The sequence below is a fragment of the Lolium perenne genome, chromosome 6 (genome assembly GCF_019359855.2).
Source record: "Lolium perenne isolate Kyuss_39 chromosome 6, Kyuss_2.0, whole genome shotgun sequence".
Lineage (NCBI taxonomy): Eukaryota > Viridiplantae > Streptophyta > Magnoliopsida > Poales > Poaceae > Lolium > Lolium perenne.
Genome location: NC_067249.2, coordinates 18,922,485 through 18,944,655, shown reverse-complemented (window position 1 = coordinate 18,944,655; position 22,171 = coordinate 18,922,485). Strand labels below are relative to the sequence as shown.

General features: G+C 45.8%; 3 protein-coding genes and 1 non-coding gene across 5 annotated transcripts; 2 read left to right on the top strand and 2 right to left on the bottom strand.

The window, feature by feature from the left end:
- Positions 1 to 1,068: 1,068 nt before the first annotated feature.
- LOC127308707 (uncharacterized) lies at positions 1,069 to 3,038 on the bottom strand. Of its 2 annotated transcripts, XM_051339611.2 has the most exons (8): positions 2,770 to 3,036; positions 2,329 to 2,433; positions 2,003 to 2,089; positions 1,840 to 1,890; positions 1,663 to 1,756; positions 1,487 to 1,571; positions 1,228 to 1,391; positions 1,069 to 1,137 (listed from the first exon to the last, which is right to left on the bottom strand). In XM_051339611.2, exons 1-7 carry the CDS (start codon positions 2,911 to 2,913, stop codon positions 1,235 to 1,237), a joined length of 723 nt encoding a protein of 240 aa, XP_051195571.1. In that variant the 5' UTR covers positions 2,914 to 3,036; the 3' UTR covers positions 1,069 to 1,137; positions 1,228 to 1,234. The 2 variants fall into 2 exon arrangements, with proteins under 2 accessions (XP_051195571.1, XP_071677542.1); XM_071821441.1 differs by having other exon boundaries at positions 1,069 to 1,391; positions 2,770 to 3,038.
- Positions 3,011 to 3,083, top strand: TRNAA-AGC (transfer RNA alanine (anticodon AGC)). The gene has a single exon. It is a non-coding gene; the product is annotated as a tRNA-Ala (tRNA).
- Positions 3,084 to 15,732: 12,649 nt separating this feature from the next.
- LOC127310713 (blue copper protein-like) lies at positions 15,733 to 16,189 on the top strand. The gene is made up of 2 exons (XM_051341364.1): positions 15,733 to 15,889; positions 15,978 to 16,189. Exons 1-2 carry the CDS (start codon positions 15,733 to 15,735, stop codon positions 16,187 to 16,189), a joined length of 369 nt encoding a protein of 122 aa, XP_051197324.1.
- Positions 16,190 to 16,895: 706 nt separating this feature from the next.
- LOC139832311 (uncharacterized) lies at positions 16,896 to 18,249 on the bottom strand. Its single transcript, XM_071822041.1, has 2 exons — positions 18,205 to 18,249; positions 16,896 to 17,660 (listed from the first exon to the last, which is right to left on the bottom strand). The coding sequence occupies exons 1-2, from the start codon at positions 18,247 to 18,249 to the stop codon at positions 16,896 to 16,898; spliced, it is 810 nt and encodes a 269-aa protein (XP_071678142.1).
- Between the last annotated feature and the right edge of the window lie 3,922 nt (positions 18,250 to 22,171).

Here is a 22,171-nt window from a genome sequence, read left to right as displayed (position 1 = left end):
CTCTGCTCCCCGTCCGTGCGGACAATAAATGGCCATGCCGACACCCACTAACTATGATGATGTGGCGATTCACAAGAACCCCAGCTTTTGTCCCCTCATCGCATGCACTACTTCGGATTTTATTTTTCATTTGATTTAGTGCATCTTATCAATCCTCTGTATTTTGTTTTTTTACTTTAGGCACATCAAGTTATGTGTCTAATATTCAAAGCTACCTCTGTCGAGACAAACAAGCTCATGATTTCCATTAAGAAGTACCAAAAGGTATGTGTCTAATATCTGCGTCCACCATCATGCACGCAAAACGCTGAGGGAAGACAATGAAGATAACCACACCGATTAATTGGAGGTGCCTTGTGATGTAATCCGCATGAGTAACTAACCAATAGCCTTTCAAGGCACCGGAATCTCAGAGACCGCAATCGCCAGGAAGGCTAGCTGAAACTAACAGGTCACAGAGCACAAAACATCGGGAATTGTTTTTTATCTGTAAGATAAACGAAATACCTTTCACGTACCTTTTGTTTTCCTTGTATATTACGATACACTGGCACAAACGCATCATTTTTCCCAGTGCACTAGAGAAACACGCACTTCCATCACTTCTCCCCGAGTAGTATGTTTTTTCGTGTTAAACACTCCCCTATTTGTCTATGCAAACTATGACATCATAATACTTCTAGATATAACTACTGGCACATTTTCTATGGTCTACCAAAGCAGCAATCCAGATTAAAAGCATAGAAAGCTGATATAAGATTATTGTACTATCCGAAAAGAACTATGCTACAAACAAAAAGATGAAGATCAAATTGATAGCTGTTTGAAACTTCAAGAAGGCAATGGTGCAATCAATGAATCAACAAGCAATGCACATCTGTCATTATAACTGGATCAGATTTTACACAAAAGATTGTATATTCACTTGCCAAAGCTATTGCATGGTTCAATTCCTGAAGAAATCCAAATAAGGAGAATGTTTCCTTCCAAACAAACAAATCCTTCCAGACTAAGGTTCTGGTGGATGATTCTGCAAGCTGCTGGAATTACCTAATGTACACGGTTGCATGTCGTCATTGCCCAAACATTTTATTGTCATGTCCTTGTTGGTTATTCTGTCAGTCAAGTCCCCTAAGACTAGAGCACATGAAAACAAAGAACCGTTCTGAATATTACATGCTATTTTTTAATCTAATCAAATACATGAAGCTAGTGTACTCCCATTACCTGAAGATCATTTAGGTTTTGCCTTCTCAAGTGCAATCTCAACAAGCTGGATGTTTCCCTGTAGTGAATCAGCCTTGCACGAGGGAAGGAAAGAGAACCCATCCAAGAGTTTCATACATTTCAAACCCCACTTCACCATCAAGAATTCAATCAAATGATGACCACTGCACAGAAGAATCAAAGTGGTATATTAGGGAACACTCCCAGCAGATTTCTTTGAAGGAATCACAGCATATCAAGTTGAGCGATTTCTTCAAACCTCCGGTTGTGGTATGTGGTAATGAACACTGCCCCAGGAGAATTTTCAAGGAGAAAGGTGACCGTCGCGAACAGATCATCAAATTCTTACCAAAATAGATGAAGCGCATGTTACTTAATGTAGGTCCACCAGCATGAAGAATGCAAACCAAATGAAGTAATAAATAAGTAGCTTACTGGCTGAATCATAAAGCACATCGGCTCCAAGAATAATATCAGGGTGCAAATCAAATACAGGTTCATCCCATTCTCCCCAAGTAAGCCCTACCACCTGTATCGTTAAGTGGTGTCCTACTTGTAAAGCTACTTTCCAAGGATGCAACCTGTAACAAACAACTTCAGATCAAAGCATACCTTACAGTTGGCATCATTGAGCCCGCATATTTGTCTGATGTTGTTCAGCACCTACGCATTGACAACAAAAGCGAAAAGCTGTCAGTATTGAGAGATCAACAACTGAATAAGGTCGCATCAATTACGTTTTAGGTCTCGCCAAGATGGATTTGAGCTAACTGACTTCTGTATTATGTGCAATGTCTGTCAGCGTGACATCTGCTCCAACTTTTGCAGCTACTAAACCGGGTAGCGAGGTTCCGGCACCAAGCTGTAAGCCATAGACGTGAATCAGAAAAGTGTAAAATAAGAACAATGACACCCAGTTTCAGAGAAATCTTTTATTTGTAGAACCGAAAAGTAGTTCTTCTGCCATAACAAAATTAAGTTTCACAACAAGGGACTTCAGACCTACAACACTCCATCACGAATACAAAGAGGCCATAACAGGCATACTGTTCGATTCATGGTTGACATAAAATTCAGGATTGGCATAAAGATGACAAGTACCTCGACAACTCTTGAGTGGGAGAACCGCGGCCTCTGCTGCCAGACGTATTCCGCGAGGATGACGCTGCACGGCCAGACGAACATCCCGTAATCCTCTTCGATATTCTGCGCACCCAAAATTCATGCAGCTTCAGCTTGTCAGTGAAAGTCAATATGGAGTTATGGACGTAGAATAGCATCAGCACTGGAGGATAAGACAGCCGAGCACTAGCCCTGGACTCCTGGTGGCAGCCGCATTTCGCCGAACGGCTGGGCTGCGCCCACTGAGCCCGTCCGGCCTACACATCACCAGCCGTCGCTGATCGGCAAGGCACTCCGACGAACGAGATCGAGTGCTGTGGCGGAAACAGTGGGTGGGAGCGGTGGCTCTTGGCCGTGTAATTAACGAGCACCGTCCACGGGTGGAGCGGGTGTGCGGGAGGGAGGTGAGACGAGACGGACCTCGACGATGTCGACGCGGAGGGTATGGTCGTGCTCGGAGGAGGCACCGCCGAAGTAGTGGCGAGATACTGTGGTCATGCGCGCCAGTGGAGCAAGCTCGGGCTCGTCCTCCGGCGAGGACGCAGACGCGGAAGCAGAGTCCATTGCGTTTTGGCGGCGCCGAGACGTAGGCGGCGGATCGGTTAAAGGGCAGCGAGCAGATTAGCTGATATAAAGATCAAAGTTGTTACTGCAGCATCGAGGGGATGTAGCTCAGATGGTAGAGCGCTCGCTTAGCATGCGAGAGGCACGGGGATCGATACCCCGCATCTCCATCTTTTTTATGAGATACTTTCTGATTATACTTTAGAGCATCAGCATCTCTAGTCTGATACCCCGCATCTCCATCTTTTTTACCTTTCTGATTATACTTTAGAGCATCTCTAGTCGCGTTTTCCAAATAAAATTTTAAATTTTAGCGAAATTTCATTCAAATTTGGCATATATTACATAAATTCGACTAACTTTAAACTAAACCTAATCTAGAAGTACTTGCGGAGGCCGGAGGCGTCATAGTACTGGTGGAAGTTGTACATGTCGTCGATGATGACCTCCTACTTAACGTGCTCATCGACGGACTCGTCCTTCACCAGGCCGCTTGGTCCTGCCTCGCCGTCGTCGGTGAGGTCCACGAGCGGCTTGCCGGTGTCGCGGATGGACATGGCGATCACCGTATCAAGGTCACCCCTTCAGGCGTCTTTGTCGTTCAGCGACGCCAACTACGCCGCTCGCAGCCCTAGGCAGTCCTCGGGGTCGTCGCTGCTGGCGATGAGCCGCTGCTGCCGCTCGTACTACGCCAGGCGCGCCGCCTTCACCGCTTCCTCATCGTCCTGCTCCTCCTTCACCTCCGGCTTCAGGATGAGGAGGGCGCCGCCGCGCCTCTCTTGCCGACGCCGGCTAACGCTGCGCCTCGGATTGACGGGCATCGCCGGATCCTCCTTCACCACGCGATTGGGGACGGTGTAGGGCGCGGTGCGGTACGACGAGGACGGCGTCGATCGGGCCGGTCCTGAGGAGGAAGAGTTGGAGGAGGACTCGTCCTCCACGGCTGCCATTGCACTGCGGTGGTGGTGAGGATGGCGCCTCCAACCTTGGAGCGCCGTTGTGGGTGTCGTCGATGACGTTCTGCAGGGTACGCCCCGGAACGCCCCAGAACAGGGCGCGCCCTTCCCTGTTCCAGCTGTTCAGCCCGCCGACGATGCCGGTGGTGCTACGTATCTCCATGTCATACTCCGCCTGGAAGTAGGTGCCCCACCAGGCGTCATTGTTTTTGGCCGCCCAGGTCGGATCGGCCCGCCCCTCGGCGTCGAGTTCAGCCCGCCGAGCCTTGATGGCGTCCTTCCAGCGCTCCGTGCCCGGCGTCGGCGGGACGCCTATGCCGTTCACGGCCATCTTCCAGCCGCCGCTGCTTGGCAGGCGCATGTCCGTCGGGACGGGATATCCCGCGCGGTACAACGTCCATGCCTCCTTCACGGTGAGGCTGCCACGGCCGAAGCCGTTCGCCGCGGCGATCTTGCGGAAGGATGAAGACATTGCTTGGAACGGCGAGCAGAAGATCCGGGGGCGGCAAGAGATTGGGATGAACCGCAGGACCTCTTAATGTACAGCGGCGGCAGGCGAAGCGGCAGCGGGTGGTTGCACGCAATAACGCCGGCGTGGACGGCCACGCGGCCATGCACAATGAGACGCGTCCCTGCGTCGCCTGGGAAAACTGGAGCGCCATTAACGTCGCTTGACCAAAGGTAGGCAACGGGTTTTAGGCTTCCGAGCCGCTGACACGTCGTTCCCGCCACGCCACGCTTTTCGTGTGTCCGGCGTACCCGGAGTGTCCCATGTGGGGTCGGGGATGGCCTCGGGGTGATAACCCACAAGTATAGGGGATCGCAACAGTCTTCGAGGGAAGTAAAACCCAAATTTATTGATTCGACACAAGGGGAGGTAAAGAATACTTATAAACCTTAACAACTGAGTTGTCAATTCAGCTGCACCTGGAAAAACACTAGTAACAGGGGCGAAGAGTGGATTTGGTGACCGGGTGTATACGTGAGCACGCATCCATTACCATTGGATTTGCTTTAAGATGCTCGCCTCACAAACGGGAGCCAAACGGCGTTAGATCTATTTTTTTGGGGCTGCTGTCCACTTTTCTGACGACGCGGGGCAAACAAACTACTCCAATCCAAAAGCACCCATCAACTGCACTGTCTTTTTCCTGAACCTTCGCGTGCAGCTGTGGTAGTGCTGTACTGGTGTGGATCATCTCTTCAGGGCTGCACCTCATCGCAGCTACCCTGGCCGATATGAACCACTAGCAATATAGTACTCCGTACTAGCTAATTAGTACATGTGGTAGTAATAAACGAAGTCTCTAGCGCTAATAATGTTTTGTGCGGCCGGAAAGGGGCAAGGATTGCAGCTTTAGAGCGTTGACCTTGCCCGGACGGCACCCTCAACATCCATCGTTGCTCCGCCGCCGGCAGCCACACGAACCCCCTCGTGCAGTCAGGTCACCAGGCTAGCTGAGCCGCGCCGGCGACAGATGTGCTCCACAGTATGCAGCGGCTAGGGGATCTCCAGTTCTCCATGTCCATAGAGATGCGACGAGTCCATGCTTATGTGGACTCAAGGCTAGGGGATCTCCAGTTCTCCATGTCCATAGATCACCAGGCTAGCTGAGCCGCGCCGCGCAAGGATGGGACGCCAGAAATTGCCGGCGAGATCGAGCATGCCGGGGCTTGGGAAGAAGTGAGCATGCCGGGCAGCGGAGCTTGAGCGCGGGGCAGGAGAAGTAGCGGGCGCCTGCTGCTGGGACTTGCGCACGGAGGGTCCGGGCGGATGCACACGCGTCCCGTCCAAGCTCACAGACGCCGCCCCTGTGAACTCGCCAAGGAGAGCTGCGCATTGTCCCGCGCACCCGTGCCTATCGGCGATGGCTCCGGGGTCGCCGATGACGATGCAGGTGTGGCGGAAGGCAGTCGACGGGTCGAGGACGGACGGGCCGACGACGATGCGCGGTGGTGGAGGGGGCGTACGGCCATGCCATGGAGGAGGACGATTGACAACCGCGTCTGCACGATCCCGGCCACACCATGGACGCAGGCGGGCTCGGGCCTTGACTGCGGCCTGGAGCGGACCGGGCCGAGCGGAGCGCGCCCAGGAGCGCGGCGGCCGGAGCAGGACGTGGTCGGGCGAGCAGGCCTCCGCCGGGGGAGAGGAGCAGCTGCGCGCAGACGCGCGATCGGAGTGGCGGCACGGCCGCAGCCAGACAGCGCGGGGCCGCGGTCGGAGATGGGACATGCACGAATCCCAGGCGGCGGCCGACGGCAGCGCGACGCGAAGCACGGACGGCGCCGTCCGTCCTGGACGACCGTGCCTCGTCCGCTCGCAGCAGCTTCCTCTTCCGCTCATGCGTCCTCAGCGACGGGCCTCACCCCGCTGCTCGACGCGGCCTCCTTCCTCGCTGCAGGCTGCCGGTGACCTCCTCTCCCACTGCTGCGAGCCGGCGGCAGGCTCTTCCCCAGATCATTTTCCAGCAGCGATGCTATTTCCATGGTGATCTGCGTGGTGAAGAGTACTATTACTCCGTACTTCTCGAGAGGATAAGGACACGGAGGGGATAAGATGCAATGAGCAGGGATCCATGTTTTCTAATCACAACGCCCACCGCTCGGGGCCACACACGCACATGCGCCTCACAGCTGAACTAATGACGTTAGACACGTGGCAGTCAATCAGTGCATGCTCACGTATACACCCGGTCACCAGGCTTCATCCGAACAGGGGTGATGTGAAAGCAACAGTAATATGAGAGCAGTAGTAACAGTAACACAGCAGCAGTAGCAGTAACAGTAACACAAAGGCAATGGCACCAGAAAATAGTTGATACTACTTCCAATGACATATAGAACGAGTATATGATGATGAGAGATGGACCGGGGTTCCCAGCTATCTACACTAGTGGTAACTCTCCAATAACAAGTGACAAGTGTTGGGTGAACAAATTACAGTTGGGCAATTGATAGGATTGAAAGCATTAAGATAGAACATCAAGATTATTAATCATGTAGGCATGTTTTCCATATATAGTCATACGTGCTCGCAATGAGAAACTTGCATGACATCTTTTGTCCTACCAGCCGGTGGCAGCTGATACGTCTCAGACGTATCTATAATTTCTGATGTTCCATGCTAGTTTTATGACGATACCTACATGTTTTGCTCACACTTTATAATGATTTTATGCATTTTCCGGAACTAACCTATTAACAAGATGCCGAAGTGTCAGTCCTGTTTTCTGCTGTTTTTGGTTCCAGAAAGGCTGTTCGGGCAATATTCTCGGAATTCGACGAAACAAAGACCAAATATCTTATTTCCCCGGAAAGTTCCAGAACACCGAAGGAGAGTCGGAGGCGGGCAGCAGGGGGCCCACACCATAAGGCAGCGCGGGTGCCCCCCTGGCCGCGCCAGCCTATGGGGAGGGGGGGCCCGTGGCTCCTCCGAGGCTGCCCTTCCGCCTATAAAGTCTCTCCATCGCGAAAACCCTAAAAACATAAGCCACGATACGAGAAAAGTTACGCAGCCGCCGCCATCGCGAAGCCAAGTTTGGGGGACAGAAGTCTCTGTTCCGGCACGCCGCCGGGATGGGGAAGTGCCCCCGGAAGCCATCTCCATCGACACCACCGCCATCTTCATCGCCGATGCTGTCTCCTATGATGAGGAGGGAGTAGTTCTCCCCCGAGGCTGAGGGCTCTACCGGTAGCTATGTGGTTGATCTCTCTCTCCCATGGTGTGATCTTTATGTGATCATGAGCTTTGTATCACTATTAATCTATGTGCTACTCTAGTGATGTTATTAAAGTATTCTATTCCTCCTCCATGATGTAGTGTTGACAGTGTGTGCATCATGTAGTACTTGGCGTAGGTTATGATTGTAATCTCTTGTAGATTATGAAGTTAACTATTACTATGATAGTATTGATGCGATCTATTCCCCCTTTCATAGCTATTGTTGACAGCGTGTATGCTATGTTAGTACTCGGTCTAAATTGCAACGGTCTATTATGCACTCTAGAGGTTACTTTAATATGAACTCCGGATGTTGTGGAGCTTGTTTACTCCGGCTTGAGGTGTGCTTTTATAGCCCTACACAATGAATGGTGTTTGTTATCCAACAAGAGAGTGTGAGAAAGTAGCACAAGTGAAGAAAAGTTATTTATTTATGTGATCATTGTTGAGAGTGTCCACTAATGAAAGTATGATCCCTAGGCCTTGTTTCCAAATATCAAATCACCGTTTATTTACTGTTCTACTACATGTTCGCTTGCTGCCATCTTTATTTCAGATTGCAATTACTACTTATAATCATCCATATTACTTGTATTTCACTATCTCTTCGCCGAACTAGTGCACCTATACATCTGACAAGTGTATTAGGTGTGTTGGGGACACAAGAGACTTCTTGTATCCTAATTGCAGGGTTTCTTGAGAGGGATATCTTTGACCTCTACCTCCCTGAGTTCGATAAACCTTGGGTGATTCACTTAAGGGAAACTTGCTGCTGTTCTACAAACTTCTGCTCTTGGAGGCCCAACACTGTCTACAGGAATAGAAGCGTGTGTAGACATCGAGCTATTTTCTGGCGCCGTTGCCGGGGAGGTAAGGTAAAAGGTATTTACATTCTCCGAATACTAAGCTATTTCCTAGCACTGTTGCCGGTGTGTGAGTGCTCGAAGCTATTTCCTTTAGATCCTGCAATTGCATCTTTTTGTTTCTTGTTTTTATTTCACTAGTTAGGCATAATGGAAAACAACAGTGAGCTTTTTAATCTATTTCCTGAGTTAAGACATGAATTGTGTGATGCGAAAATTAAAAAACCTATGTAACTTTATATGCATGCTAATGGAAATGTTATTAGTAGGAATGCTTTTAACACCATTGTTGCTAATGCTATGGAAAATTCTAAGCTTGGGGAAGCTGGTTTTGATGAGCTTGATATTTTTAGTCCCCCAAGCATGGAGGAGAAAATTTTCTTTGATGATACTTTGCCTCTCATTTATGATGATTATAATGATAGTGGCATTTTTATGCCACCTACTATGGAGGATAAAGTTTATTATGATTATACCATGCCTGCAATTTATGATGATTACAATGATGGTTGTGATAGTTTTACTCCCACTATTACTAATAAAATTGATTATACTTATGTGGAGAGTAATGATTCTTTTATGCATGTGAATAAGAATGCTTTATGTGATAGTTATATTGTTGAGTTTGTTCATGATGCTATTGTAAATTATTATGAGAGAGGAAAATATGGTTGTAGAAATTTTCATGGTACTAAAACACCTCTCTACATGCTGAAAATTTTGAAGTTACTCGTGTTTTATCTTCCAATGCTTGTCACTTTGATCTTCATGAATTTATTTGTGTACAATATTACTATGCCTAGGAAGCGGGTTAGGCTTAAATTTGTTTCATACTTGCTTTTTGATGCTCTCTTTGCTTCAACTCTCATCCTTATGTGAGCATCATTAAAATTACTGAGCACATCTTAATGGCTATAAAGAAAGCACTTCTTGGGAGATAACCCATGTGTTTATTTTGCTAATGTTTTGTTGTGTCTTGGAAGTTGTTACTACTGTAGCAACCTCTCCTTATCTTTACTTTATTGCATTTTTGTGCCAAGTAAAGTCTTTGATAGTAAGGTTGATACTAGATTTGGATTACTGCGCAGAAACAGATTTCTTACTGTCACGAAATTGAGTAGCCCCCTCTGTAGGTAACTCATAAAATTCTGCCAATTTACGTGCGTGATCCTCAGATATGTACGCAAATTTCATTCAATTTTAGCATTTTCATCTGAGCAAGTTAAGTGCCCCTGAAAAATTCGTCTTTACGGACTGTTCTGTTTTGACAGATTCTGCCTTTTATTTCGCATTGCCTCTTTTGCTATGTTGGATGGATTTCTTTGTTCCATTAACTTTCAGTAGCTTTGGGCAATGTCCAGAAGTGTTAAGAATGATTATGTCACCTCTGAATATGTGAATTTTTGATTATGCACTAACCCTCTAATGAGTTTGTTTTGAGTTTGGTGTGGAGGAAGTTTTCAAGGATCAAGAGAGGAGGATGATACAATATGATCAAGAAAAGTGAAAAGTCTAAGCTTGGGGATGCCCCCGTGGTTCATCCCTGCATATTTCAGGAAGACTCAAGCATCTAAGCTTGGGGATGCCTTGGGCATCCCCTTCTTCATCGACAACTTATCAGGTCACCTCTAGTGAAACTATATTTTTATTCCGTCACATCTTATGTGCTTTACTTGGAGCGTCTGTATGTTTTTATTTTTGTTTCTGTTTGAATAAAATCGGATCCTAGCATTCCTAGTAAAGTGTTTGAACAACAAGGAAGACAGTGTAGAGTCTTATAATGCTTGCAATATGTTCTTATGTAAGTTTTGCTGTACCGGTTCATACTTGTGTTTGCTTCAAACAACCTTACTAGCCAAAGCCTTGTACTGAGAGGGAATACTTCTCGTGCATCCAAATCCTTGAGCCAAAAACTATGCCATTTGTGTCCACCAAACCTACCTACTATGTGGTATTTCTCTGTCATTCCAAAGTAAATTGCTTGAGTGCTACCTTTAAAATTTCATTCCTTATCTTTAAAATATATAGCTCATGGGAAAATAGCCTTAAAAACTATTGTGGTAAAGAATATGTCTTATCTGTCTTATTTCTTATAAGTTGCTTGTTGAGCGGTAACCATGTTTCCGGGGACGCTATCAACTATTACACCTTTGTTGAATATCGTGTGAGTTGCTATGCATGTTCGTATTGTCTGAAGTAAGGGTGATTTATCATGATCAAATGGTTTGAGTATGCATATTGTTAGAGAAGAACATTGGGCCGCTAACTAAAGCCATGATCCATGGTGGAAGTTTCAGTTTGGACAACAATCCTCAATCTCTTATGAGAATATTATCTGTTGTTGAATGCTTATGCATTAAAGAGGAGTCCATTATATGTTTTCTATGTTGTCCCGGTATGGATGTCTAAGTTGAGAATAATCAAAAGCGAGAAATCCAATGCGAGCTTTCTCCTTAGACCTTTGTACAGGCGGCATAGAGGTACCCCTTTGTGACACTTGGTTGAAACATATGCTATGCAATGATAATCCATGTAAATCCAAGCTAATTAGGACAAGGTGCGGGCACTATTGGTAATCTATGCATGAGGCTTGCAACTTATAGGATGTATTATACATAACACATATGAATTATTACTACCGTTGATAAAATTGTTTCTATGTTTTCAAAATAAAAGTTCTAGCACAAATATAGCAATCCATGCTTCCCTCTGCGAAGGGCCATTTTTTTACTTTTATGTTGAGTAAATTTACCTACTTCTTTCTATCTTAGAAGCAAACACTTGTGTCAACTGTGTGCATTGATTCCTACATACTTGCTTATTTGCATTCATCATATTACTTTGTGTTGACAATTATCCATGAGATAAACATGTTGAAGTTGAAAGCAACCGCTGAAACTTATATCTTCCTTTGTGTTGTTTCAAAACTTTCTACTAAGAATCTATTGCTTTATGAGTTAACTCCTATGCAAGTCTTATTGATGCTTGTCTTGAAAGTACTATTCATGAAAAGTCTTTGCTATATGATTCAGTTGTTTAAATCATTGTCTTTACCATTGCTTCGAATCACTTCATTCATCTCTTATACTTTACAATAGTATTGATCAAGATTATGATAGCATGTCACTTAAGAAATTATCCTTGTTATCGTTTACCTACTCGAGGGCGAGTAGGAACTAAGCTTGGGGATGTTTGATACGTCTCAAACGTATCCATAATTTCTTATGTTCCATGGTACTTTTATGACAATACTCACATGTTTTATACACACTTTACATCATTATTATGCATTTTCCGGCAGTAACCTATTGACAAGATGCCGAAGCGCCACTTCCTGTTTTCTGCTGTTTTTGGTTTCAGAAATCCTACAAAGGAAATATTCTCGGACAATTTGCACTAACCTATCGTGGGCTTTTGTTTCGTCCAATTCCGAGAATATTTCCTGTGTAAGATATCTGAAACCAAAAATAGCAGAAAACAGGAACTGACGCTTCGGCATCTTGTTAATAGGTTAGTACCGAAAAATGCATAAAATCATTATAAAGTGTGAGCAAAACATGTAGGTATTGTCATAAAACTAGCATGGAACATCAGAAATTATAGATACGTTGGAGACGTATCACGGGGCGCCGGACACCGTATCGGACCCAACGGACAAAAAATGGGTTTGGGGGAAGCGGCTGGAAACGTTTTTTTGTCCGGCGCGCTCCAAATCGCTTTGGGGGACGATCTGGGGGACGCGACTGAAGATGCTCTTAATTCCGTTTGCTTGGAAACATTTTTTCTCTCCATTTTCCCAGTTGAAGTGTGCCTTGGATAGTTGGATACAGTCCGACTGTGCTTCCGATGATTTGTGCCAATTGCTTGGTAAAGTGCTCATCATTTCTTTTTTCATAACCAAATATATGGGATATTCATTTTCATTTCTCTCACATGGGTGCATATGAACCTGCTATGCGAAAACATGTTTTAAAATATAAAAAAGTTTTGAAATAAATTTGCACAAATACATCTAGATATTCTATGTTCGCACACAAATTTGAGGAAACAAAAACATTTTTTTGTGCCCCGTGTAAAAAAAAGACAATTTTTGATGTTCTAACATGACTTTTCATGGGATATGTTTTTGTGTTTTCCACACATGCCACATAAAATGTTTGCTTTCACCGAAACTTATGTGCGAACATAGAATGTCCGAATGAACACACATGAATTTTTATCTCGGAATCTTTTGACATTTTAAATTTTTATTTTTATGCATTTTGTATAATGGATTCATAATTTCATATGCACCTATATATGCAAACACCACCTCCCCAAATATATGCGGTACATAATGTTTGCACATGTTCAAGTGCCATAGCATAGTTTGGACATCAATATCTTCTAATGGAACAACTGTATTTCCATACATCAGCATGTGAATACATATAACTTGGTGAATTGGGCTGGTTTTGAGCCGCTTAGGGGTGGTGCAAGTAACAATTATTTTCTTAGTTGAGTTCCACACTTAGGGCATGTTTTTTTTCAAAGGATTGTAAAAACATAGAAATTGGGAAAACATATGAACAGTAGTAAAAAACGTAGGAATTAGCTGTATAAGTCGTTTGATTGTACCACAGGAAAAAAAAAGAAAATTTCTATAGAGATTAAGTGCATGTCATATTTTCCATAGGCATATAGGAAATTTTGCAAGAGATCTAACCTCTTGCAAGAAATCCTATGTGATTGTGGTATAGGAAAGCAATCCATAAGAATTTTGTAGGGTTTAATCATTTGGATTAAACGGACTCTATAGAAAAAAAATTGTATGGGTAAGAATCCTATACAATTCCTTTGCAGAGGCTATGGATCAAACAAGCCCTTATATAGAAACTACATCTCAAAAAAGAAGCAACATAAAAAAAGCATAACAATACAGTTGTAGAAACTTTCGATATCTCTCAAGTATGTATATCACATTTGATATACAATCTGTTACTCTTTTCTAAGAGCAAATCGGGTTTTATTAGCACAAATATGCTCAACGTTAATTGCTGAACTCAAGAGAAAACAAAAATCAGTTAAGCCCAAAAGAAGCAATAATCGACTTGCCAAATCAAGTTCCCAGAACATATCTTTTAGAGATTCCTTACAGTTTATAACTTTATATGTACTTCACCTCATATATCCTAGAATGCTCCACTTACCTCGTATAGGAAACTATACATTCTAGAAATCTAAAACCAATATATAAGTTAGAAGGAACACACATATACACAAAGTTATATACACTAAAATTTAAAAGAGTGCCGTAAATTAGATATGTGAGGTGATTTTGTATTTTATTCTCATTATCTAAGAGGACTCAATTTTGTGAGTATTTTCAAAAGGCATTGTATGAATGGAAAAAAATGACTGATAGAGCTCCTTTTGCCAGCTAAACTTAGTGAAAATATGTTTGCAATGATAAGCATTGTTATCGTACGGAAAATGATATTGTATCTTGATATTTATGAGTAATGGTATTCGCTAATTTAGTTAAGTGTGATAAAAAAATATTTTGGTTAATGGCTTTTATTAAAATGAACATATGTCATGACAATACATATAAGAAAAATAGTCATGGGTGATTTTGTTCCGATTGTAGAAAAGAACTCACTTAATATTTAGATGAAATTCTTGACATCAGTATATGGAAATTTGAAATAATTGTTCACCCTGACAAATAAATGAAATGCATTATAATCTATGTGAACTCAATACATCAAATGCATTATATATATTGTATAGTTCGTCGATGTGAAAACATCCCCAAAACATGCATATTGTATATTACTATGATGATTTTTCCATATTAAATTCTTTGGTTGGTTGAATTGGTGGACGTAACAATATATTCTTTCCCATCTTACGATATATAGTTAGCTGTTGACATAGAGTTCACATAGATTATATGGACAGTAACATATGGAATGGTACATGCTACCTATAATGTTGTGCACCTTGCTCAGTATGATACTTCTATCTCTTAAGTAATAATCATATTTGTGTCGTACTCATATATCCTCCCGTAAGACCCCCGTTACCTCAATACATCTTCTTCGTCACAAGACTCTCACAAAGGGTGGTTATGTTGTTCAATCATCTTTGAAACAATAAGGATAACCTTGCGCGCTGCCAGGAGGAACCTCTTTGATCAATTGTGGGGAAATTTTTTCCCTCCATGTCAAAAAAACATATTAGAGGGTAGTTACACCCACGTGTGTTTCTCGCAATCTAGAGGGTATCTATCATACCGAAGAGTATGTATATGTAGATGAAGTATATAAGACTATTTCAGTAGTGTATATAGTATCTTGTAGGTAGTATGTATAATTTTTTTTACGTACACACCTTTTTCGTATAAATATGCATGTATTGCAGATATATGATGCAAATGATAGGCTCTATTGCATTTTTTTCATCAAACTTGGTTTGAAGTATGTTAGATATAGTGTAGTAACATACTCAAACCAATAGAGTATCGTATATACTTTCGTATGGTAGTATATTTTCCCCGTGTTTGCTGGAAATTGGGGGAAGACTGTATTTCCAAAACTAAGTTGGCATCTGCAAAGACGCCTCTGCATAGAAAATCACCAAGATCTTCTAGTCCCTGATGTTCAGATGATTGGGAGATAGATATACAAGAAATGTGTAGAGTAAAAAATAAGCTGAACAAGGATCTATAACGCTGACTTAGGTTTGAAGGATATATCAATAGCATACTTGTGGAAATTGGAAAACTGACACTCGGTATAAACTCGCATAGTACTAGTATACAATACAAAATGTATACCCACTCTTGTATGTGCTGATGATGCTGATGCCTTTATCGTAGAAAAAAATGTGTTGGGATGATGCTGATGACATGAGTTTTATATGGATTGATCTTTTATCGTTGTTTTTCTCTGTTTTATTCCTGATAGTTTTCTTATTTATCCTGACGACAGCGGGGATGTACATATGAAAGCGTTTGCACGTTTGTATCGAGAACTTGGCGAGCTTGTCAAACCAAAACGGTGCATTATTTCGCCATAGATGAAATCGTAGGATGCCCGTCTTGTTCCAAACAAGCCAAAAGCCACTGGTCGAATACACGCATATCCGACATGCCCCGGCTGCCACTCGATATATACGTACGTGCGCGGCCTCCATTAATCGTAAGCACGTACTGCGCTAAATAACCCAGTAATAAATAAGCCACTAATCTCTGTTGCGCCTAATGGCTTCTCGTAGGATTACTCTCGCTGTCATGTCCATCGTCGTCGCCGTGTACGTCGTCGCTTTATTCCCGGCGACTGCCTCCGCCGCCACGGCGTACATGGTCGGAGATGACGACGGATGGAACACCGGGGTCGACTACAGCGCTTGGGTGGAAGGCAAAGAGTTCGTAGTCGGCGACACGCTCGGTATTGTTCTCCGTTGGCACAGCACCCACGATCGATATAGGAGTTAGAATGATCGAGCTGGTTAATCTAATTAAATATGTATGTGCAGAGTTCGTGTATTCTGTGAGCAGAGATGACGCCCACACCGTGGTGGTGATGGACGAGGGGGACTACAACGACTGTACCTCGCTGAACTACCTGCCGACGCTGAGTTCCGGGGACGACACGGTGGTGCTGAGGCAGTCCGGAACGTGGTACTTCTCCAGCGGCGTCGGGGGCGACTGCAACGACGGCTTGAAGCTATCTGTCGATGTTCAGTGATTCATCCATGGACGGAGGGACGTGTTGGAGTAGTTTCAGCTTTCGGGTTGTTCAACGTGACACTTACAAATAAAAACAGTTTCCACGAGGTGCTTACAGAATTACCCCCTCTCCATTCCAAATCTGTTTAGGTTTCTTATTAAACCTGCGATAACTAATTTAAATTAGAGGTTGTACCTAAATTTGGACAGTGCTGGAAATCTCCTGGGGATTTGATTTCCCAGCCTCTTGATCCCCATGCTGATACGTGTCCTTTTTGCTACATGTAGAAAAAAAGTTTCGGTTTTTTTTCTTTAGTGTAGCAAAAAATGGTTCGTCCACGAAATAAAATAAAAAAATGATCTCGCCAAAGACTTCACCAAAGACTCGCCGGAGACCACGTAGCAAAATAGTTATGCTATTGTAGCAAAATAAAAAAGTTGCCGGAGACAACAATGAGACCTCACTAGAGACTTCACCGGAGAACTCGCCGGAAACCTCGTAGCAAACATATTGTGTAACTGTAGCAAAGCCGCATAAAAGTTCTAGCAAAAAAAACCTACGTTACAACACGATAGAGACTTCGTCGGAAATGAGAACTCGCATGTAGCAGCGTCATCCAAAGTTGTAGCAACTCAGTCCACCTAAGATAGCAATGCCTCAGACTGCCGGTGGTAGCAACGTTGGACACATAAGGTAACAAATCCATCCTCCACCGGTAGCAACGCTAGACGCTAAATGTAGCAACGCCGTCCTCCGCCGGTAGCAAGGCCATGCAGCTCAAACAGCTGATAAAGGGGGATAGGTGGACCTCGCGGCGCTCCGTGAGGAGGAGGTGGTTGTCACTCCGTGCGCCGCCAGCCTGCGCGCGCCGTCGTGAGCGTTCCTCGAACGCCTTGAGCCTGCCCAACGCCTCCTCGAACGCCATCTTCTCAAGGTCGCGGAACTGCTCGATCCCGGCCACCGCGGGGTACAACCGGTCAGGCGTGGTGTCGAGGAGCTTCTTCACCATGGCGACGTCGTCGAGCGTTGAGCCAAGACTCGCGTACCTTGCTGCCATGCCGCTGATCTTGCCGGCGTAGTCGTCGCGCAGCTCCCCTTCCGACATGTACAGCTTGTCGAACTCGCCACGGAGAGTGGAGAGCCGCGCTGCCTTGACGCGATCGGCGCCGACGAACCTCGTCTTGAGGCTGTCCCACACCTCCTTGGCCGTCTTCTTCGCGGACACCTGCATGAGGATGTCCTCCGACAGCGCGTCGAGGAGCTGCGCCCTTGCCGCCTTGTTCTTGTTCACGTCCACCGCCGCGCCATCCGCAGGAGACACCGCCTCCCAAACGCCCGCAGCGTCCAGGTTCGCCTTCACCTTGATAGCCCAGACGGTGTAGTTCGTCGACGTGAGCATCGACATTGGCAGCGACAACGAGCTCCCCCCGGCACCGTACGGGACAAGCGCCAACCTGGCTCTGATACCAATTGACAGAGACACACACGGCTGGATACAATGAACACACAGAGAGCTTTTCCGCACATGCACTTGTGCTCTTTTCTCTTGTTCTCCCTCGCTAAACAAACTGGTTACAGTGCCTATAAGTAATGCATGCACATACACGGTCAAGCCCACGACTGCTTTTTTTTTTTTTTGAACCAGGGAAAGGCCACGAAGGGCCTAGACAGTGCATTGATTATAGCAGTGATTTACAAGCAGGACCCTCAGAATACAGAAAGATACAACCTCGTCCTGCAAATTAGCACAACGGACCATATCCAAAAAATGGGAAAAGCAATCGGGTCCCTGACCACTGCTTCGATTGAAAGGAAACTGCCGCCGGCCGTCGTCACCATCGCCGGGGAACCTGCCACTTGGGTCGATGACGCCGTGGATTGCCGCCGCAGTTCCTACATAGGGCCTCCTCTGGAGGTTGAGAGATTGATGCCGATTAACCGGCACAGAGCAGAGAGCAGCCGCCCGTCGGCTTCCGAGTTCGATGGTCGGCAGAGGACCACCGATGGTGAGCTCCTGTTGAGAACAATCGCACCGCACTTTCCCCGCCGCAGCAGAGCTCCGTCGCCAAGTCGGCCATCGATCTTCCTTTTCCTCTCGCTACCACAGCGAGTAAGAGGAGGAAGAGTAACCGCATCTTGGAGGCAGAGATCGCCACAGCCACAAGGGGCCTTATTGATGGAGCCTCTAGCGCTTCCCCTCATCGTCACCTTCGGCTCCTGCCAAAGGAGCACCGCGACGACGAGGAAAACCAGTAGATGACACCGGATTCGGCCCGCAAAATCCAGTGACAAACTCCCAAAGACAAGGTGAAGACCAAAGATAAAGCCGAACACATCTGAAACTAACTTTATTCAGACTACTATATACATGCCTAAATCCGGCGCCTTTCCTAGTCCATCTCCGGCCGGCTACGCCGCCGAGCGGGACATCAGATCGGCCCGGCCATCCGGGAACGACTCTCAAGGTGGTGGAAGAAAGGAGAGGTTTCGAGGAGTATGGAGTGGCCCCATCCCCCCTAGCCCACGACTGCTTGATCTCCACTACCCAGTAACCACAACCACACCACTTGGCCGCTCTCCTCGCAGCTGGAGACAACGGGTGATTACCTGGTCCATACTAATCCTATCGATCAGCTAACTCTATCCACGCGTGCAGATGTATATCTCTCCTCCTACTAGCAAGGCATGCAACTAACCACCGTACAGGCACAGCACCAAGCTAATCCTGACATGACTAACAAGCTTGCATGTACACCTGAAAACGCATCTACAGTGCAGACTGCCGCAGCTTTGACTGAATGCAAATAAACTTAGAAACGAAACTGAACTTAACATGAGCTAGACACCTACACAACAAGGTTAACTCCTGTTGGCAAAGTATGCTTGTCGATCTTTCAGGTCGGTAGCTTGGTCTTCTCGCCGTTCTTCAGATCTGGTGAGATCTGTTTCTCGACGTGTCACTGGCGTTTGTCGTTGTCCACGACGATACTGGGGGCCGGGGCGAGGTGGTTCTTCTGGAGCGAAGATGTTGGTCCGGAGGTGGTGGATATGCCGTTCTTCTCCGACTTCGTCGATGGGAGGCGGCGTATCTTGGTCCAAGACAGCACGGGGACGTCCCCCGGTCGACGTGCCACAGCGACATGTGCATCGCTGCTTGCAGCAGGCCTGTTCATCGACTCACAAAGCCTCTTTGGCGATGGTGCCTTTTCGGATCTTGCAATGGTGGAGGCTCGGCGTCTCTTCTTGCGTTCGTCTCGGCGGCGGTGGATTTAGACGGCGGCCGCTGGCTATGGTGGTTGCAGGAAACTCTAAGAATCGTTTTGTATTTCTCGATCTTTTAGGATTTTCTCTGCAAATTCAGGATAATCATTTTATCCCGGTTTGTCTTTTAGTTTCCACATATGTTGCTTTATGTAACTTGGTTTTCGATTAATGAAATATGTGGTTTCTCTCAAAAAAAAAACAAGGTTAACTCCAACAATGGCCGCATATCACGCCCTTCCAGGCTACGTTTTTGTTGGATTCCCGCACGACGGCTGTAGGTGGAGGGGATCAGGGGAGCCAGCGCCTTCGCGTTGGGGAGGCGCATCTCGGCGCCGGCGAGGACGGGACACAGCGGCTGCAGGAGGATTCAGGGTCAGCGCGGCAGCAGCGGGCAGGAGTGGCGGTGCTCGGCGTGGGGGCTATGAGGAGGCGGACGACGACGAGGGCGCGGCGGCTGCATGCGGAGGAAGTCGGGGAAGGCGGCGGCCACACGCATGGGAAGCAAAGCTCGACGTGTGGAAGACAACGACGCGTAACCTGCAGAGGCGGCTAGAGAAGACGACTCGACGGTAGTCGGGAGGAGGAGGTCAGGGGAGGCGTCGACCACGGGCAGGGAAGGCAGAGCTCTGCGTGGGGCGACAACGGCACTGCGGAGGAGGCGGCCGGAGATGACGGCTCAGCGGAGGTCTCGAGCTCTCTTTGAAAGAAGAACGAGAAGACAATGTTGAGAAGATAAAATAAATAAAGAAAGAAAGGGAAAAGAATGCGGGGCCCACGCACGTGGTGCTGTCCCTGACTACTCACGTCCACGCGATGGCTCCCAAGTCCCATCCAACCACGAGGTACCCGGAGGTTGCGCAGCGCGTGATTCCGGGGAAGACAATTATTTTCCAATTTTAATCCGACTTGCTAAACCTCCATGAGGCCATACTTTCTATAACTCATTAGAGCGACTTTCACACGTGTATTCCCTATAGTTTAAACTGCAACTTTGACATATTTTAGAATGTTAAAAAAATCTAAATAAAAATTCACGTGTACATTTTCACATGCTAAGTGCGCACAAAATTTTTCCATGAAAAATGAACTTGCCCTTTGGGTTGTGTAAAACAATACAAAATTTAGGTCTAAAAATAAGGCTTTTTGTGAGACTTATTTTGTCTTTTTTACATTGATCGCAAAAAATATAGGTCTTTCGCGAAACTGCATGAACACACATAGATTGTCGAGATGTACATGCAAATTTTTTTATTACAATTTTTTGACAATTAGAAATATGTTTTTTTTTGTGGAGGAAGCATATGCACCGAAGAGCTGATACGTCTCCGACGTATCGATAATTTCTTATGTTCCATGCCACATTATTGATGATATCAACATGTTTTATGCATACTTTACATCATATTTATGCATTTTCTAGAACTAACCTATTAACAAGATGCCGAAGAGCCGATTCTTTGTCATTGCTTTTGGTTTCAGAAATCCTAGTAAGAAAATATTCTCGGAATTGGACGAAATCAACGCCCAGGGGCCTATTTTCACACGAAGCTTTCAGAAGACCGAAGAGTCAACGAAGTGGGGCCACGAGGTGGCCAGGAGGTAGGGCGGCGCGGCCCAGGTCTTGGCCGCGCCGGCCTGTCTCCTGGGCCCCTCGTGTGGCCCCCTGACCCGCCCTTCCGCCTACAAATAGTCTTCGTCGCGAAACCCCCAGTACCGAGAGCCACGATACGGAAAACCTTCCAGAGACGCTGACACGCGTACAGCACGCGACCGTTGGGAACCCCAAGTGGAAGGTGTGATGCGTACAGCAGTAAGTTTCCCTCAGTTAGAAACCAAGGTTTATCGAACCAGTAGGAGTCAAGAAGCACGTTGAAGGTTGATGACGACGAGATGTAGTGCGGCGCAACGCCAGGGATTCCGGCGCCAACGTGGAACCTGCACAACACAAACCAAGTACTTTGCCCCAACGAAACAGCGAGGTTGTCAATCTCACCGGCTTGCTGTAACAAAGGATTAGATGTATAGTGTGGATGATGATTGTTTGCGAAAACGGTAGAACAAGATTGCAAGAGATTGTATTTCAGTATAGAGAATTGGACCGGGGTCCACAGTTCACTAGAGGTGTCTCTCCCATAAGATAAACAGCATGTTGGGTGAACAAATTACAGTTGGGCAATTGACAAATAAAGAGGGCATGACCATGCACATACATATTATGATGAATATTGTGAGATTTAATTGGGCATTACGACAAAGTACATAGACCGCTATCCAGCATGCATCTATGCCTAAAAAGTCCACCTTCAGGTTATCATCCGAACCCCCTCCAGTATTAAGTTGCTAACAACAGACAATTGCATTAAGTATTGCGCGTAATGTAATCAGTGACTACATCCTCGAACATAGCACCAATGTTTTATCCCTAGTGGCAACAGCATATCCATAATCTTAGAGGTTTCTCTCACTCCCCCAGATTCATGGAGACATGAACCCACTATCGAGCATAAATACTCCCTCTTGGAGTTACTAGCATCAACTTGGCCAGAGCATCTACTAATAACGGAGAGCATGCAAGATCATAAACAACACATAGACATAGCTTTGATAATCAACATAACAAGTATTCTCTATTCATCGGATCCCAACAAACGCAACATATAGAATTACAGATAGATGATCTTGATCATGTTAGGCAGCTCACAAGACCCGACAATTAAGCACAATGGGGAGAAGACA